Here is a 20,019-nt window from a genome sequence, read left to right as displayed (position 1 = left end):
TTCTGGGATTTTTTTCTCAGCTATATAGCACTATGCTTGAGTCATCTGAGACTCTTATTAATGAGTTTAACTTTGGATTCCAGCTGAGAGTCTAGCATCCATGGCTTCTCTGAGAACTGTGGTCTGACCTTCAGTTGTTTGTATAGGTTGTACTTTACTGATCTTCATGGCCAGTATCTTCTGTTGTTTGGATGAGGGTGTGATCTTAACAAATGTGAAGTTTGCTTTGGTTTCAAGCGGGCAAACTCACAAAAGAAAGGGGGGGAGGCTTGAAGTTTTAGAAATGTCTGCTGGAGTAGGCTTTTGGATCCTTATTGTAGAATATAGCTATATGGCCTTATTGAACCCAGTTTGAGTCTATAAAAAAATCCGGAACCTCTGCTGTAAAGCTGTTGTACAGTCCTCTGATGAAGAGGGAATTTGGAGATGTGCCGTGCGTTTGTGCTGCACAAATTCTCTACACAACATTCGTCTTATAAACAAATGCACTGTTGTACTTACTTTGCAGGAGTTAGGTAATAGGACTATGTCACTGAAATTCTTTCTCTTACAGAAATTTTCCAAAACATATTTTGTTCTTCAGGCAGAAACTACTAATGGCCCTGATCATATGTAGGTATAGAGAGCTGGGATTGAACTGTAAAGATACCTGCCTTTTTAACCTGCTGTTTTATGTGGAAGGAAAACAGTTAGACTACATTCCATAGTTAAAAATATTAGCATTGTTAGAGCCTTAAGATACAGGTTCAGTGGATAAGTTTTTGGAAAAACAAGGTGATCTAATTAGGCTATATATCCGTTGCTTTTTTGTGTTGGTCTTTTCTTTCCTCTGTCCACAATGAGGCCTGTAGCAGGGCTTTAATCATACTGTCTGACAGCTGTGTACTTTTATTTAAATCAGCTGGAACCTAAGCTGGCTTTGACAGCATTCCTTTCAACAGAGGCAGGCGTTTTAGTGGGAGTAAATTATTATAGAACTACAGACTTCCTCAGTCAGCATTAAAAAAAAAAAGAAAAAGGAGGCAGTAAAAAGACTATTATTATGCTTGCAGTGTTCAGAAATCCAAGATACAGGTTGTTAGCTCGTATGTAGTTTTTGTACCTGTGGAATACTGTGTGTATTTATTTGACTTTTCTAGGTCTTACCAAAGATGTCACTATTTTTTTCCTACACAAACATCTGTAGTTTCTTTTTTCACACAGAACAATTATTGGCCTGTATCAGACACCCAAGGTCCAAGTTACAGAATTATTTTTGGATACGGGCTGAACATCAAGAAGCTGCTTGAAATCAGTGGGAGGAGCAAATGCTTAATGGCTCTGAAAATGAGGACATTTTTATAAAGGTTTCTAACTGTGAGTTTCAGCATTTTAGGCATACATCAGTCTTTAAAAGCTAGACTTGTTAACATCTGTGGAAAAAGGAGGTTGTGCTTTTGATGTGGCACACCCATTGACTAGTATGTTCCAGCATGCTCTCTAAATAGCATCTCTTATGCCCCTGTTGAGCATACAGCAGTGGACTAGATCAGCCATTTGACTGACCCAGTAGGGCATTTATTATGTGCTTAGATGAAAAGGAGAGTGACAAATAACAGCTGCATGATTGTGCTCTGACACAGAGAATTTTAGCAGGGCAGGGGGATTTATAGTCATAAAACCAGAGACTGATTTTTAGAATGGACAAATAGTTTTATGAAAAGTGTCAGAACTGGTTTTGCTTTTTACAAATCTCAAAAGATTTTATTTTAATAATTTAAGGCAAAATTCCATTGTAACTTTAGTCAGCTGTTATCTCAGTAGAGACGTCAATGATAAACATATTGAAAACTTTCTGCAAGAAAGAAAAAAGGTGAGTTTCAAGGATGTTGATAACTTCCGTTTATAGGGAGCTTGTTAAGGAATATATCAATAGCACTTTGTAAAAATCAGTGCAAAGCTTTTGTGCAGACGACATGACCATTTGTTCAGTGTCCATAATTTCCATGTCAAAAAAGGTGATGCTTCAAATGGGAGGACTGGAGGAGGAGGAGGAACACATAAAGAAATTCAGTATTTTAGATTTACTAGAAAAGTATGCAAAAGTTCCTGTTAATATCCACTGTGTTTGTTGGGAATATTGCTTGACAATGCTGTTCTTTTGTAGCTGAACTTGGAGACTACGATCCTGCTGAACATGTCCCTGAATTGGTGTCTGAGTTCAGGTTCGTTCCCACCCAGACTGAAGAGATGGAACTAGCCATTTTTGAGAAGTGGAAGGAATGCAGGTACTAGATCTTCCAGTGCATGCTAACCAGCTGTTTGCATGGATTTTTCTGTTAAGAGAATGTATAAAAAGATGCTGCTGATGCTTCTTCTGTGGTCTTGTTCAGAAACATAATTCTAATATGGTTCTGTCATATTTTGTAAGAAGATACAATATGAAAAATGAAGCTTTTCAAAGGTCTGGGTAAAATGATGAAGTACAGAATCTTGAAATGCAATAATTTTTGCAGCAGTGGTTTCAGATTAAAACTTACAAAAGTGACCTTGATGTTTGTGAAAGCGAACAGCTGTCAGCAGTATTTAAGTTTTTCACAAACTTTCAGGAATTTTTTTTCCTCTTTCCTCATATACCAGTTTTTCTTTTCTGTGCTTTTTCAGGCATTTACCTAACAGCAAAAAATTTATTTCAGGGGGCAAACACCAGCACAGGCTGAAACTAACTACTTAAACAAAGCTAAGTGGCTGGAAATGTATGGTGTAGACATGCACATAGTCAAGGTATGTTTAACCACAGCATGGTGACCTTTGGAAATTATAATGTTAGCTTTGTCCCGCATTTCAACAGTGGTTTTGCTTTGAGAGGAAAGAAAAGGAATATTACACTCATCTAAACTGTGTAACAAGTGATCTGGCTTTGCGTCAACATTCCGCTTTATACTATACATTTCTAGAAGGTATAACTTTAGCCTAAGCATATCTGCTCTGTGTTAAATATGTGATTGGTGTGGCAATATGTACTACAGTTTGTTACTTAGACTGAGAGCTATGTGAAAATCATATTAATTAAATTAAAATTGGCTGGGGTCCAGTCAGCTACCAGCTGAAGAACTACAAGTAAAAATAGATCTCCTGTGGAGAAGGAAGTGCAGAGAACTGCACAAGGAGGTCTTTATTACACAGACAAATCAAGAAACTTTAATTTTCCACTTCAGTCAGCCTTATTGAAGGGTTGCAAGCTAGAAAAATCTATTGCATAAGACCGTTGAAGCACGTGAGTTTTGTTGTATAAAATAAGCAGATATATGTTTAAATGTAACACTGGGAAAATAAGTGACATTAATCACTGGAGTAGTTTGGATAAAGGGTCAAACACCAAAACGAACATAATCTTTATTTTGTGGCAATTAGGCAAGAGACGGCAATGATTACAGCCTGGGACTAACACCTACAGGAGTTCTTGTCTTTGAAGGAGACACAAAGATTGGTTTGTTTTTCTGGTAAGGTCTCTGATTGTAGGTTAAAATATATTTTAGATTTTTACTCTTGTTTCTTTTGCGCTAGCCAAAAAAAAAATATTTACTGGGGATATGAGAGCACCGTGAATACTAGGTACTTGCAGAAATATTCTGTACTCTGTGAGTGTTTTCATGGTGTCCAAAAATATTCTTTCTTTTTTAACATTCTTGGTTGATATGTTAATAGGCTGTATATGTGTAACATGCTAAAGGCAAGTAAAAGGTGGGATGTTTTTATTTTTTTTAATAATGTGTTTGGTTTTGCATTTTGCACTAGATTGCTTTGGAAATAGAGTATGCACCCGGTCAGTGAAGTGAAGCTTCTTCAGGCATTCTAGCCAAGTTTTACACCTTACTGTTGAAAAAGAGGCAGAAGCAATGGTGCTAGTGCAGTTTTTACATATAATGTCATCTGGGCAGGCTTTTCATTAAGAAAATGTCTCTTTGTGCCCAGTAAAGGGCAGAAATGTACCTTTCTGCCCATCAGTAAGGACTAATTAAAAACAAACAAACAAAAAATCCCGAACACCCTTCCCCGCCCCTCAAACAAGATCTATATATACTCAGAGAATATAGAGCTTCCTTTAGTTTTTATGAACATGTGCTTCTTTATCTGTCAAATACCTGAATAACACCCCACGGTTTCTTAGAAGCATTCTGATGAAATTTTGCAGGACTTTATATTGCATAAAACACAAGGTGGAGAACCTTCTAGCTAGGTCTGGGTACACTGGCATTTATGGATTTTTAAGTGCTTTATGCTATAATTCCTATCCGGTCTTTCAAAACTGTATACAAAGAATAAGTAGGCAGATGATGAGGTGAAATTTCATCATATGAATAGTTAGTTTAGTTTAGCCCAGTCCAATTTTATAAACTTCTCAGAAAAACACTCACTTTGTAGCAGAAATGTTATCTGTGTGTCTTGTCCCTCCACCATCATTTCTGGGTATTTTTTTGGTGGGCAGGGAGAGGGAGAAAGTGGTTGCATTTTTTGTGTCATGTCACGTTCACGTTGTTCTCTTTTGCTGAGATTTTCTGAAACAGTCTCATCATAGGAATTGATCTGCGATATAGTGTACAGTGATTTACATTTCTTTAATTAAGCAGAATTATTTTAGCCTGCCTTTGTGTCTTTCTGAGTTCAGTTTTGTGGGCTTGCAGAAGAGTAGGCAAGCAGGAGTATTTTGTGGGCTTGTAGAAGAGTAGGCAAGCAGGAGTATTTGGGTGGAGTTTGATTTCAGTTCAAGTAACTGTTATTTTAAGTTCTGATAAAATTATTTCTTTAGAAGTTGTTGACTTCTTATCTTTACTTTTTCTAATCAAGTGTTAAATTTTGAAGTGATACATTGGTATCCACAGTATAATTGAACCCTATTGCATGAACTTAAAAACACCCACAAAACCAGAAAAAAAATATTTTGTAGAGAGGCTTGGACCAGCATGTTGAACGTACCTCTCAGTGAGTTACTAAGAGAATTAGACAAAACCTGCTTTTTCTGTTCATCTTGCAGGCCAAAGATAACAAGGCTTGACTTCAAGAAGAACAAACTCACTCTAGTTGTTGTTGAAGATGATGAACAGGTAGATAACTATCTGTTTAGTTACATCTCAGTCTTGATTATACAGTACTAGTTTACATACTCCTGATCTCTTTCTTTATATTTAAGTTTTGAGAATTAACATGGATACCTTGAAAGATTTTTAATTGTGACTTGGGGGGAGGAGGGGAATGAAGGGACTTAAGTATAAAATAAATAGGCTCAATTACATTTTTTCTCACACCTTGTGAAACTAGTATAGACCAGATAATTTGGAAACAGTGTATATTGTGCAAGAAAGTTTAAAAAATGGCCGTGTACCACATTTAGTGGAATGAATTCTTTAAGCAGGTGCCAGAATTGTTCCCATGGGAAGGAATTGCTCAGAGGTGAGATAATAAAAATGTGAGCATTGGTAATTTGAGGAGATCAGATTTGGAAGTGAGACCAAGTTAGCCTCATTGAGAAGTACCTTCCTATTATAATGATACCTTCAATTTGTAGTTATACAGAGGTTTGACTTGTTAAATGTATGGGCTCTAACCCTTTCCCACTTCAGACAATGGAGCAGATGTTCATTAAAGCTTCTGAAAAGGTTGATTTTTCTGCCTAAAATATTTTTTTAAAACATACATTTCAGTATTCGTAAAAAAAGACTTTATTTGGCTTGCATTGAATTGTAGCTTTGACTTATTCAAGCCCCTTGTCAATCGTCAGTGTGCTTTGTGTGCTTTAAGGGAAAGGAGCAGGAGCACACTTTTGTCTTTAGACTGGATCATCCCAAAGCCTGCAAACACTTGTGGAAATGTGCAGTGGAACATCACGCCTTCTTCCGGCTCCGAGGTCCTGTCCAAAAAAGCTCAAGTCGTTCAGGCTTCATTCGGTTAGGATCCCGGTTCCGATACAGGTCAGTGTCATTTGTCATTTCGCACGTATCTTCTGTCATTTCTTGCTTTTCTTGGATTGTGCATGGAAACAGGAGAGAACTTCGTATTCATTCACCTAGTACATATAGAGTAGTGAAACTTGCAAGCTGAGTGAGTTGCATTATTGGTTTTATAAAATAATATGGACTTTTACCCCTGCATTTTCTGATTTATCTTTAGGTGATTCTGGTCTGTGCAGTAGGAAACCAAAGGTTTCTCAAGGTTTTTGTTCCTTACATAGCATATATAGTACATTGTGTTTTATAGATCACTTCATCTTGAAAGCCCACCCTTTTTTAAAGGAACCGTAGAGGATGGATGATTGACTTGCACAGTTTGGGACATTACAAGTCTTTTGACTCCTGCGTTCTTGACTGTTTCAGTGATGGTAGTGTTTCAGAAGCCTACGACAATGCTCATTCCATGTTAGGCACTACTGGTGCATGTAACAGACTTCCAAATGGCTTGTGGTCCCAGGCTAGTCTGCAGGATGCTGTCAGTTGCCTCACCAGTGTTGGTGAGAACATACGGAAGGGGATGGGATGTGACCCCAGGCAGTATGCGTGTATTTTGCTTCCATTTCCAGCAACTGTAGCATACCATCTAGTCTGCATCAGAAAGGATCAGTGGTACCAAGGAGTCAGCAAAACAGAGGCTGCTACTGCCTTGGGGGCAGAGTCTGGCCAAACTTGGGGAAAAAAGACTTGCCCAGGAACAAGAGCATCTAGATGCTGGTTTTTAGTCCTGTTATCATCTTTCTATATAACCTTTGCCAACATACCTTAAGCTTTACTCTGTCCTAGAATTTTCAACCTCTCCCAAACCACATGCAGTGCGACCACAGAAATATGCAAAGGGCAAATGTGCTTTTTCAGCAACTTAATGTTTAAGGAGTCATTGCTTCAGCCTTTTGTTTTGCGAAAATGGGGTGAAGATTAGGATGTTTGTAAAACTCCTTCCCTTTTTTGTGAAAGGCCTTCTGAGGTGTTAATTTTGTGATTTTTTTTTTAATAGAACTGAGATCAGATTATTAAGCTATGAATTTAAAATAGAAATATGATGTTTTGATGAGCAGTGTCTGTATTCTGTCATTAAAAATAAGTGATTTGTTTTATTGTTTTGTACTTTTACATGGCATTGTTAGTGGGAAGACAGAATATCAAACCACCAAGACCAACAAAGCCAGGAGATCAGCATCCTTTGAAAGAAGGCCCAGCAAGAGATATTCAAGACGAACACTGCAAATGAAAGGTAAAAAAGACCTTCCATTCTGAGAAGTATAATCCGCTGTGAGAATCAAGTAATCATATCCTTTAAAGCTTCTGTGCAGGAATTCTTCTGTAGCTGTTTATCCTTCTCTTGAATTTTCAAAACTAGGTTTTCTTTGATTTATTTGGGAGACCACATGTATTTATCGGAAAAAGCTTGTGTCCAAAGCATGTCATTCTAGCTTGCCTAGCAGGTGAAACACCCATGAATGTTGCACAATAGGTCTCTATATGAAGATGGGAAAACCTGGGTCCAGGAGACAGCGATATATTAATGTTAATATTTGAAATTTATTAATCAAGTTTGAAATTTTTGTCATTGAGATTTTTTCATTGTTCTTTGGAGTTGCACTCTGTTGTCACAACCTGGCAGCATGTGATGCCTCATCTCTTATTCCCACTCTTGCATAGGTCAGGCATGACCTCAATGCATGCTTTCAGACACTTACTTAAATCCAACTCTTTGGTTTGCTCCTCAGATTTTTTTATTTTATTTTTCCAATTTAGAATTTTATTTTTCACACATTATACATGGGATACATGCAACTTCTGCTTTTTTAGTTGCCTACTTTTAGGCAGTGCTAGACTATTTTTATTAATAATATACTTAATATTTAACTGATAACCTACTTACAAATTAAATTTTAATTAACACTTTATATTTTTGCAGCTCATGCTGCTAAACTTGAAGAAACAAGGTAAGATGCATTCCAGTATTTAAATTTCTTTGATGTTTGCCACCTGTACTTGAGCACATGTCTGCGGAAGGAGGTTATAAGATTAGTTAAATGTAGAGAACGTTAACCTCTTAACTGTGGTTTTGCTGTGGGTTTTGTGTTTGTTTGCTTTACATAAAACCTACTGTTTCAAAGCAAAGCTCCTGTGTTGCTGTCACATAGAAGATTTTGCCAGACTTGCTTACTAGCAGGTGAAGAGGTTTGTTTATGAGTGGCTATGATTCTTGCTGGATATGAGCTGTAGTTCTGTGTGCTGCCATGTAAAGAGATCAGGTAGAAGCATGTGAGGATGTCTTCTTTTTGAACTCTGCCTACTCTGGCTATGTGACTGGAATATATAATCAAGTGAAGGTCAGAGACAGGAAAAATAAAGTTAAATAAATATTTGAAATATGTTGATGATTTTATATTCTGTACTACACTTGCATTTATTTCTATATACTTAAGTATTTATTTTTATATATTTATACTAAATTATTCATGATCAACATTGAGAGGGAGGCCTTTTGGTTCTTTATTTCTATATCTAGATTCTTTCTGCATGAATAGGTTTGTACTTGCTGTTGCAATGTAAAATACTCATATGAATCTGGATCATACAGTTTTCTTACCCCTCCTTGAGGGAGGAGGGGAAACCAGGCTAAAAAGAATTATCTGGTAGCAAAGGAACTAAGTCGCTCAGTTCTGGTGTCTGTCCTTTGCCCTAATAACTTGTGAACACTGTTATGATCAATTGCAGCCAAATTATTTTTAAAAAGTAGATATTCATAGGTGGTAAGCGTCATGAGAGTCAGGAGCTGGGTAAAGAATGTCAATATAATATTTTAAAAGAACAGGCTTAATACAGCCATACGTTTTCTGTTTGTGGCAGCAGGGTTTATTCTTGCATGAGAGGGGGAGAATCTAGGAAGTGTGGGGACAAGGCTGTGGTTACTGTAGTGAAGGTCTCTGTGACCTTCTGTGTTGTCTTTTCTTTTTATAAAATGGGAAAGTACTCTTCAAAACTGGCTGTCATTAATACGCTTAAAGACCCTCTGCATGCAAAATGTGACTGTCTGATTAATTAGTACTCTCGTCATCCTGTCTTGTCATGCCCTTCTCCAAGTTTCATGCTGCTTAAGTCATTCTGAGAGTGGGAAGAGAAACTTCATATGCAGTTTCTCCTTCTGATAAGATGGCGGTCTTCTGATCTGCATCTAGGTGTGGCACTGTTATGTTAGTCTCCAGAGCAATCTATGCCATTTCTGAAACTCTACACTCAAACGTTGCTAATTGAAATGCATCATGAAAGATGTATGTTGTTCCATTCTTTTGTATTAACTCAGCACAGGGGAATGTGCTACCCAGAAGGCATTCCTTAATATTTCTGTTAGATGTGCAGTATTCTGTAGTAACCTCCACATTCTCTCAATAGAGAAGGTGCGAAGTTGAGAAACAGGCAAGAAACAGCTTGTTTGGTCTTGACATTATGGTATTTAAGTAAAATAATTCTAAAGAATTGCTGAAGTAGATACAGAAATCTATTTGAATTGTCAGCTTGCCAGGTTGGATAGCTATTGTCCAGACTGTAAATCAAAAGATTAATGGGTCATAGGAGACTGGAACCAATTTTTAAAAGATTAGAAGTGTGGGAAAAAAGTTTGCTTTGCATGAGATTTATAATGCATAATTATTGTGCAGGGTGTTAATGCTTTTAAGTCTCTCAAAAATGTGAAAATGTAAGATGTCGTTTGTAGATTCAGAAATCATCAGGAATAGGGATATGAGTCTTATTTAATTTATTAAATATATTAAATATTTAATAATATAAAACTTATTAATGCTCTGCTGAGCTGCTGTGCACTTAATTTCGAATGGCTGCTTTTAAGACTGAAGCAGTAATTCAGTCCATTAGAGGTTGTATGCAGGAGAAACTCATGAATTTTTTCGATAAACTTTGTGATGTGAAACTTCAAATCAGAAGAGTCATAGTTAGGGAACAAACGTAGTATCTACAGCATGTAGGTGAGGTTTCGACAATGTCACATTTTGCTGGGTGTTTAACTAAAACTATATCATTTTTGCTTTAGAAGTGCCCTGCCTTACTGCTGAATCAGTAAGACTTTGTAAACCAAACTGCTTTAGGAAAGGAAGAGGAAAAGCTAGATGAATTACAGATAAATTACAGCTTGAACAAATGAAAAATAATGTAATACCCTTAGTTACCTAGAATAGGGCAGCTGACCTAAAACATAAGTTTTTAAGTTTTCTTTTGAGAACAGTTAAGTACTTTGGAAAGATCTTTGTTAGACTTTGTGTTTCTTTCTGAAAATCCTTGCGGTTATGCTAGCCTTCAAAAACAGTTTGTTGATTTGATTCTGATTTAAATTCTTTTTGTCTTTCAGTACTGCAAACAATGCTGTTACCAGCCAAACTAATGGATCTCAAGTAAGGACTCTCTCTTTCACTCTTTTTAAAGGCAGTTTTCATATATTTCAACAGATTTGAGGATTTCATTATTTGTTCTTAAAATCCAGTGATTGACCAATTGAAAGTTACACATAGTTAACTACTAAATTGCATGCCAAGAAGTTACTATTAATTTACAAGCAAGATAATTGGTTAATTTAGCTGCAGTAAGGAAGATACCCTATGTCCCAGTACTGTAGAAACTATGCTATTTATAGATGCAGGTTTTCATAGGTACACAAAGTACCTCTGTGTGAGAGTTGTTATTATCCAAAGCACATTAATTCTATATGCTAAGTAACATTAAAAAAAAAAAGGCGTAATTCGTCAGCACCTATGTTGATTCCTGATTACAGTATTTTTTTTCTCTGAGATGAATGCAACTGCAAATTAAAGAATATATTGTTAGCAAAAATTCAGTGTTTTCTGAGTTTGAGAAGGAAATTGGAGACACCTGTCCCCTCAGTACTTGTACACAGAATACCTTGTTTCACTGAAAAGGGACCTTAGTGTAAGGTAACTCTCCTGAATATCAAAAAACAGGACTTGGAGTTTGGAAAGACCCTGTCTCACTTTCTGGAGTATTTCAGATGCAGAGTGCAACAGAAAGGGTCATGTATTGGTGGGAATGGGATTATGGGTTCTTTTAACATTAAAATACTCAGTCTCCTCTGATAGATAGGCTGGGCAGAGCAGCAATCTTTTGCCTTCCATGCAAAAGGAGTTGGTTTTTTTCAGGAGCAGTTACGTTTCAAATGGCAGTCTAATGGTGCCAATCATTATTGCAAAGTTAGCTACAGAAGGAAAGCATTACTGCATGACTTTAAAAAGAAGGCCGTAGCTTTTTACTGAAATCTTTGAGCAGCCTTAGATTCGTTACGATCCCAGTACTGTGTGCCGTACTGGAAAAGACTGGGCATAGGCATCCAGTGCTGTGGAAGTAATGGAAGACAACAGCTTTGTGCTTGAGGAGAAGTGGTGATCTGTTTTGCTATGTGTAATGTGTCATCACTTCATTAATGTGTGTATAGTAACTTTCTTGTTTATATTCTGTCTCCAAAGAGCTGGAATGCAAAGCCAAACCTACCTGTGCTAACAGCAGTTCCTTCTGCCCCAGTCTTAGTGGAAATAGAAAACCTCCCAAGGAGCCCAGGAGCCAGCCAGCAAGACAAGAAGTGGTATGTTCTGCTTTGCTGGGAAATGAGTTTTGCTTGCTTATGCATGATTCAAGTGGCTATTTCTTTATCTGCACTTAAATAAGCTGCCTGTACAGCTTGTACCTGTAACGTAAGTTAACAGTCAAGTTAGTGATGATGCAGCTGATTTGTTGCTGCGAATGTACTGTGGGGAGGTGAGGACAACAGGCTTAGTCACTGCCAACCAAAAGAAAATTTCCTCAGAGGCTGAAGAAATTATTACGTCAGGAACAGCATTTTCAAGTCTTGGAGAGAGCTGGGTCCTTCTCATTTGCCATAATACTGCTTGTAACCCTTTGCTTGGTATCGTGGGGCCAAGGACTTACCTTGACCCTTAACAAAATGCAGAACCTTGTAAACCAGTATCCTTCCGAATCGTCTTTTGAACCTTTTGAAATGGGCAAGCTGATTTTTTTTCATTATCTTGGGTAGAATGGGAGCTTGAGGAAAATGACACAAGCTGAAGATAAGAGCTTTGATTTCATGTAATCAGAGTATTTGTTTTATGGATTGAATGCATCTCAAAACGAGGATGATTTGTTTGAAGGTAAATGTACATATAATTTATCTTTTCTTAAAGTAATTCTATATTGCAAAGCTATTTCAAAACCAAAACTGACATATATCAACCCAGTACCTGTGCACACATCATCTTTTTCAGCTTCTTGTACATTCAGAGGCAATATGGCTTATCCTGAAAGGATAATTCTGGTTTCTGCATGACTCTCCAGGAGCAGCAGTGATGGAATGGAGTGACACAAAAGCTCTTATCCTAAGCAGTTTCAGCCCTCAAGAGAAAAGGTCCTTCTCCTAATGTCGGGCATATGAACCTACTTTGCTTCAGTATCTCTTAAAAGTAGATGGCACCTGTTTCCAACAGTGCAATGACAAATGTACTTAATTTCATAAATCTTATTGATTAAAGACTTTTAATGCTATGGATTTTGGATTATAAGGGGGATGGTAATTCTGCTTTATGTGTTGCATTTTACTGAAGTTTCAATCAGAACATATGATCAATGCTGTTTTTCTTTCTTTTGCCCTTGATTTGTCTAGTATCTGAAATCTGTGCTTGTCTATGGTGAGATCCTGTTGATCGTTCGATTCCTTCCTTGGTGGTGGGTGAAAGGTGGTGGTTTCTTTATTGTTCAGTATTCTCAGTATGGTTTTATTTTTATTCTTTTGGACTAATTGCAAGATGTGTGCTAGAAACCGCTGTTTCCTGTGGAAATGTTTGACTCTTGCTCCAAACAGTTCTTCTTGGGTATCTGATTCGTGCTAGCGTTCTTGCTAGTATTTGCAAGGCTTCTGTTGCTTATTGAAATCCCACTGCTTTTGTTCAGAAGCAGAGAGGATTCCATAGCCAATCTGTTTCTGTTTTGGTCTTGGTACGCCTGTTTTAGGATTAAGAACTTGCCTGTCTGTCTTAACATTGTCAAGGAATCTAAGCTTACATGCCAGCTGCTGCAGTATGTAGCCTTTCTATAGAAGAGTGGGAATGAATATAAAATATACCTGTGTGTAACCCAAACCAGTATGCCATAAAGAAAACAAGCTTCTTGGCAATTGATGTGTTTCAATCAAAAGTGTAATGCCTGTACTGTGTTTGTGTTACGTTTCTTAGAGACATATCGTTATTATTGAAGACAGTTGTCTTCTGGCAAAGACATTTTAATGTGTTCACTGGAATCAGTACTGCCTGTAATAAAGGGCAAATCCAGCTATAGGAAGAAAACAGTTTGGAGCTGAGTCAGCAATTGAGCTACATTCTGGTTTCCTAGATGGGAAGTGGGGTTAGGTTAATATAATTGCTGGAACATACTGTATTTATTGCGGGGACTGTGACTTGGCTATTGCGCCTTCAGGTCTTGGTGTCTTGATGCTGCTAACAAGATCTCTTTTCAGCTGCTGCTGTCTTACAATTGGTCTGTTTCTGCATGAATTATCTTTGCTTTCTGTCAGAAAAATAGTCGTCTTTTAGAGAGAGTTTGCCAAGGATTGCTGAGAACACCAAAATCTTTTGGACTGGAGATTTTGTAGATGGTTAGATTGAAGGGGCTTAGAAGTAAGGTCCTGACCTCATGAGTTTCTTATGCTACTTGGCAGATGCCTGTATTGGCTACCTTGCAGCTTAGATTCCTTCCTAATATCAATGTTTCCTTTAATTTAAAATGTTAATGCTGCAGCTGCCAACAGCAATTGTGCCAGACTGTAGAAAGTACTTTGCCAGATAGGAAGGATTTTAGTGTTTTTATTTTTTTTCTTCGCCCCATTCCTGTAACATTGTCAGTACAGGAAAACTGTACTGGTCTGCAGGGTCTGAAAACAGTCTGGAATGTTAGCTACAAGGCTGGGAAGCCTAAAAGACGATCAGGGTATTTCTAACTTTAGCCTTTTCTCAAGAAGCTGTTTCTTTGCTAAGATAGCACAGGGGACAAAGGTTTAATAATTTTTTCCTTATTGTGGAATAAGTAGGGGATTTTTTTTTTTTTGCTTCCTAGTGGATATAGCTTTCACTTAACCGCTTAAATTAGAGAAATGGGAAAATAATGAACTGTTGAGGATTGGAGCCTTCAGTATTCATAGGTCAATTCCTCACCGTATTTCACAAAAACCAAAACTCTGAATTTACCCATGGGTGACCTTTATATAAATCCTCTCTCTTTTCTAAAGGAGGACTATCCCTGAGCGTTAATTATTTACTGCTGTTGTGAATCCTGCATGCTTTTCTGCTTCCCTGCCTTAACACGTGTGATCTTCCAACTCATGTGCTGGCTGTTCTGGCAGGGCTGGGAGTGTTAAACCAGGCTTTCTGGAACATGAGAAGGTGGAATTTGAGCAGGGGCCTCTCCAGGACCCCTCTAGATGAACAGCAACAATGTTTCCACTTTGTTTAGATTTGGGTCATTAAATAGAGAATTTTACATTAAACTGAAGGAATACATTTGTTTGGGGAATTTCATTGCTTGAGTAGTTTGTGAGAAAAGTGCTTTTTTCCAAGCACCTTTTTGATACCTGACTGTACCTTGAATCAGCCTCTCCTAAAGCATACCAGTGAAGGATCCTAGTACAACACAGACAACAGTTAACAGATCATTGTCCATTTTTGAAGTCTTTTAAAATTCAACTGCTTCAGTAAAGTGCTTATCCCTGCTGCTTTGGAGATGCTTGTGCCTAAAGTCTTACAGTTTTCTAGCTAAGAGCTCCTGCATAAAAATATTTTTCAAAACTCTGTTTGAAGTATGAGTGTTTTCCCCTGCTCTTCTTTCTACCTTGTGGAGGACTTAATTCCAGCTGTGGTATAAATTAGCCATAACTGTGCATGGCATTTTGGTGGTTTTGATTTTAGGAATTCAAAATTTAGCATCTACAAACCATTATGCTTTCATATGCAAAATTAGAAAGCAAGGTCTCAGTTTCTATTGTGACCTTTCTTAAAACGGTTCTTTTTCCAACTAAGTTTTTTATGTTAATCAAGTATAGCTACAGTCAGCTTCTTCAGTAGTATTTAGTCCCTTAGTCAACTAAATTGTGAATGATTTGTGTGTGCTCTACTGTTCGCTCGTGCACAGTAATGCTCATGTTTCCGAGTTTCTGTTTTCTTCTCTTTTTTTTTTTTTCCTAAACTTGCATTAGAATCTACATTTTCCAGTGACTTTGAAAACTGGTGTTGCTTATAGATGCTTGTTTCAGGTGTACATTTAGAGCTGCCACTTAAACCCTTTCAGCTTCCTGCAAATAAAATGTGCTGTATACTTAGGAGGTCTGTGCCTCCATCACATTATTTTCTCCTACCTGTAAAATGCACATGGTTCTCGCTCAGTTTTGTGAAGTGCTTTGAAATATGAAATGCTTTTCATTTGTTAAGTGTAGACAACGTATACATGAGGTAGCTTAACTTGTTATTTCAGGCTTCTGCGAAAATGTGCACAATACTGAGCAGAAAAGGGGTTTATTTGACAGTGTCATCATGTACACGTATACTTGCATGCCTGTTCCCTTCAGCGTTTACCTTCCAGCAACGCCCTTTTTCCTTGCCTTTTCGCATCTTCTTGTCTTTACCTTTCCTTTACTTTTCCACCCCCTTTCTCATCCATACCTGTTTACTAATTGTGCCCCCTCCCGCTCCCCAATAATCCAGGCCCTTTGACGCTGCTGACCGCTGTCAACGTGGTGGAAGCCTGTGGGACGCGTGGGCCCCGCCGAGGACCCGCGCTGCGGACGGACAGTACACCGCTTTTGTCCATGAGCGCAATGTGAAGAATGCAGGAATGCATAGCGGTGCTGGTACCTATGCTGTCCAAACCACCATGACCAGTCTCTGAGATGTGGGCCTTTCTGGAGCTTGAGACTACTTTCTAGCAGAGGCTGGGAAATTACTTTTTGAGCTGTCTCTGAGATAAGGACAACGGATCCAAAGCTGACTATAGAGGGGGAAAAAAAAGCTTTTATTATGAAGGCTCTGCATATCGTGCTGTCGGTATTTAGTCTTTAAAGAAAAAATAACATATAGACCAGAACTCACCCGTCACTGTTACATTAAAAAGAGTTTATATGTATCTCTTCAATTCTGTTAAGGGTTTCCTTAATGATTGAAAGAAATTTATTTTTTTTTAACTGGGTTTAACTTTGAGAGCCATGCAGAAAGTCACATTTGTAATAAAACAACCCACATGCAACTAGTGGGTTATAATGTGGTTTCAAAAATCTTAGAGATAGAGGATGTAATTGCCCCTCCTTTTGAACCATGATTATTTAAAAATACCTAAGTTAGATGGTTGATCTAAAAACTAACCTTTTTTTTTTTTTTAACAAGTCCACTTCTGAAAAATATTGTTTGGAAATGGGATAGTATTATTTTAATTTTTTAAGAATAAAATTATCAGAACTCCTGAAAAGACAAAGAGTAATACTTCTTCTGCTTTCTAGAAAATTTTCTTTCTTTTTTGCTGCAGTGCTCCAGTTGAAATGCAACAGAAATATTTCCTGACAAACACCAGTCCTACCATATGATTCACAAAGTTAATTGTTAAGTCAGAGGTTAAGACTCCAGCTTCACGGCTCATTGGTGTTCTTGGGGGCCTTTAACAACATGAAGAACTACCTTTACCCTTGAACGCACTGTGTTTTCACATGTTTTCTGAAGTTAGTGGCTTTTAAATTGCAGTATTATTTTCCTATTTAAAAAAAAAGAGGAAAAGTTGTGGTACAGCACTTGTAAAATTCACTTACATTTAGCTTTTAGGATAAAGAAGGTGTTTGAATGATTTTCAAATTGTTTGAATAAGTTTCAAATTGCCCCAGAGCCCAGAAATACAAAAACATTGTTTTCAGATATCCAGCACCGAAGAACCAAGAAAGCAAGTCTCAGCCAGGACATAACTTAATATTACCTGAGATATTTTGGCCTCCTCACCACTGCGTCTGACGGGGGAAAGAGATTGCTAATGAATTATGAGTCTCTATTTTACAACTCCACTTAAAAAAAAAAAAAAGGATATGCAAGCTACATATTAAAGATCTGTGGGATCTACAGAGGTGATTAGAGCAATCTGTTTGCTATTTTTAGTTTTAGATTTTGCAAGGTGGATGTTGTAAACTTCTGGAGCGAAGCAAACCTATTTGTTTCTTTATTATTTATAAAGTTGCATAAGAATATGCAAAGGAAAACAGGTGTTTTAACTTTAAAATATCGTATAATTTCTGTGTAGATGAGGGAGAAGAAGCCATTAATTTGACTGGAGGAATTTGGGGTAGTTTTGTATGTAAAATGCAAGAACATTGTTGCAATAACAAGTCACTGTTTTATTGCAGAGTTTTAAGATGTGCTTCTGTAGTGGTCAGGTCACTGTAAGTAGTGGCTGACTTGTTGGGTATCAGAGAAGTTTTGTGTAGCTATCATAGTATTAAAGAATGGTTGAGGTTGGAAGACGCCTCTGGAGATCATGTAGTCCACCCCCATGCTAAAAGCAGGGTCGAGTAGAGCAGGTTGCTCAGGACCATGCCAGCTAGGTTTTGAATATCTCCAAGGATGAAGACTTCGCACCCTCTCTGAGCAACCTGTTCTGGTGTTTGACCATCCTCCCAGCAAAAAAGGGTGGTTTTTTTTCTTGTGTTTAAGTGGAATCTCCTGTATTTCAGTTTGTTCCCATTGCTTCTTTTCCTGTCTCTGGGCTCCCTTGGGAAGAGTCTGGCTGTTGTCTTTGCTCCCCCCATCAGGTTTTTGTACGCATTGGTAAGATCCTCCTGACCTTTCTCTTCTCCAGGCTGAACAGTCCCAGCTCTCTCAGCCTCTCCTCCTATGGCAGATGCTCCAGACCCTTTATCGTCTTTGTGGCCCTTTGCTGCGCTTCCTCCAGTATGTCTACGTCTCTCTTGTCCTGGGAAGCCCAGAGCTGGGTACAGAAGTCCAGGGGTGTCTCACCAGTGCAGAGTAGAGGGCTGGGTGGCCAGCCGCCTGCAGTGTGCCGACTGTTGCAGACTGCCCTGGGATTAACTGCAAGTTTGGTAATTAAGGCTGTGGCTAAAGTTTTCATAGTAGGTTTTTTGCATGACAGCAGAACTAGTTCAAGTTCAGGATAGGGAAAGCAACTCTGGTTGCCTGAAATCCATCTGCCTTTAGAATTTATTTGTTTTGGGGTTTTTTGTTTTGTTTTATTTATTTGTTTGCATGCTTTTGCCACGTGGCTTTGAATCTTGCATACATCCTGAGGGTTGATTTTGCTCTTTGCTGGGTTTATTTTAATGTGACTTCATTGACTTCAGGAGAATTATTATCCTGGTTTCCACTAGGGTAAGTGACAGCTCTCAACAGCAGACAGAGAAATTGTACCATACTGGCACACACTGATACTGACAACACCTAGCTGCATTTTTACAGGGACAGGTCATGTGCTTTAGGAATAGCATTGAGGAAACACATAGATGTCTTTCTAAACGGTGGTGACAGATCTTTGCTAATATCCACACAGGTTCTGCAGCCAGCACCTTTTCCTACGGGTGTTTCCTTTCCTTTCCTGTAGCTGTTGGCTTGCTTATATCATGCTGTGTCAGTATTTGGAATTATCTTCAAATAAATGGGAGACGGCAGAAGTCTTGGAATGTGGGACTCAGCCTGTGTGATTAGAAACTGAATGTGCGTGGACAGTCTCCATTTGGGGGATCACACATCCCCAGGATTTTTTCTTTTGCTTTCCTCACTTAAAAAGGAAAATTACGTTCTTTTTTTCTGAATATTTTGCATTCTTGTTTAGGGGAAAAAAGGTATCTGAAAAGGTGACAGACTTAAATTTACCTTCAGACACAACATTGAATGCCCCAAAATGAAGGAGATGAATAAAGAATTTCATACTGTTGTACTATCTTGCAGAGTCAGTGTGAGAAACTATTCTGAGTCACTCTTTGAGGAACTCGTCTTTTGTGCCTGCAAATTCCAGTGTCTGAGGGTCTCTGTAATATGACTTTCCTCTTGTGACTACCTATCTCAGGGTGGCTGAGTAGGTGTTTCAGTAGGTCTGAAGGCAAAATGGGGTCAATTCCTACTTGAATCTTGGCTTAGGAGGTTTCTCTTGAGTCTGCCTAAAATTCATTGTTTCCCTGAGACCCTGCTGTGATACAGGGGTGAAGCTGCAAGGGACTGACCCCAGTTGTCCTTGCTACCTCAGCTAGTCCTTCATCCCATGGCACAAATGGCAATAAGGTTTTCTACAAACTTTAATCGCCTTAATGCAAGTAGTACACTGGTTTTGGAACAACATTAGACATTGAGTGTGCCATTTGAATATGCCACCAGATTTCAAGACTGCCCTTATCTCTCGCAGGTGGGTTTTTGAATCAACTCTCTTGTCTGACTAGTAAATGTTACTGCAGTTGTCATGGGGGGAAAAAAGGCTAGTGTAATTTTATCCTAGCAATTTTCTAATGAAGATAAATTTCATTTTTCACTCATTTTCTCTCTGCTGTGCTGCAATGCTAAGATGATTCTATGGTAAGATTACAGCACAAAGAAGTGTTACTGGTGTTCTACGTCACCTCTCTGATGTGGAGTTCACAGGAGCTTATACCTAGTTCCTTCAACATGCAATGGCATCAGCACCTCTCTGTGCTGTGGGCGAAATCTGAACTTCTTATACTGGTTGTCATATTAAACATTTGGGAGGCTATTTACAGAAAACTGTCAGAAAATAGGAAGAAAAGTGTTGGCTTCATGTGAAGATTATAAAACATTTTCACTCTCATGCATAGGCATCCTCTGATAGTAAGGTACAGGATTCAGTCTCACTTTCTTTGTTGCCTTTAATTGGAAGAGCATCTATTCCTGCCTATTACTTCTAATAATTGAAATTCTCTGTATCCATCATTCCCCCTTTGCAAGACTATCTGCTGCTTGCCAATTACCATTAG

The 20,019-nt window shown here is 38.2% G+C and overlaps 1 protein-coding gene across 1 annotated transcript in view; it reads left to right on the top strand.

Annotated features, from left to right (window-relative positions):
• Nucleotides 1-20,019, top strand: part of EPB41L5 (erythrocyte membrane protein band 4.1 like 5) — a 55,790-nt gene that overhangs the window by 22,103 nt on the left and 13,668 nt on the right. The window contains exons 7-15 of the mRNA XM_059820274.1: nt 2,147-2,267; nt 2,676-2,763; nt 3,394-3,482; nt 5,015-5,084; nt 5,779-5,948; nt 7,112-7,218; nt 7,906-7,933; nt 10,357-10,399; nt 11,483-11,598. Of these exons, the coding sequence (XP_059676257.1) occupies nt 2,147-2,267; nt 2,676-2,763; nt 3,394-3,482; nt 5,015-5,084; nt 5,779-5,948; nt 7,112-7,218; nt 7,906-7,933; nt 10,357-10,399; nt 11,483-11,598 (832 nt within the window). The remainder of the gene's footprint in view (nt 1-2,146; nt 2,268-2,675; nt 2,764-3,393; nt 3,483-5,014; nt 5,085-5,778; nt 5,949-7,111; nt 7,219-7,905; nt 7,934-10,356; nt 10,400-11,482; nt 11,599-20,019) is intronic.

This window comes from Gavia stellata, chromosome 8, assembly GCF_030936135.1.
Source record: "Gavia stellata isolate bGavSte3 chromosome 8, bGavSte3.hap2, whole genome shotgun sequence".
NCBI classification, from domain to species: domain Eukaryota; kingdom Metazoa; phylum Chordata; class Aves; order Gaviiformes; family Gaviidae; genus Gavia; species Gavia stellata.
Note: the sequence above shows the minus strand (reverse complement) of the source record. Positions and strands in the feature narration are given on the sequence as shown.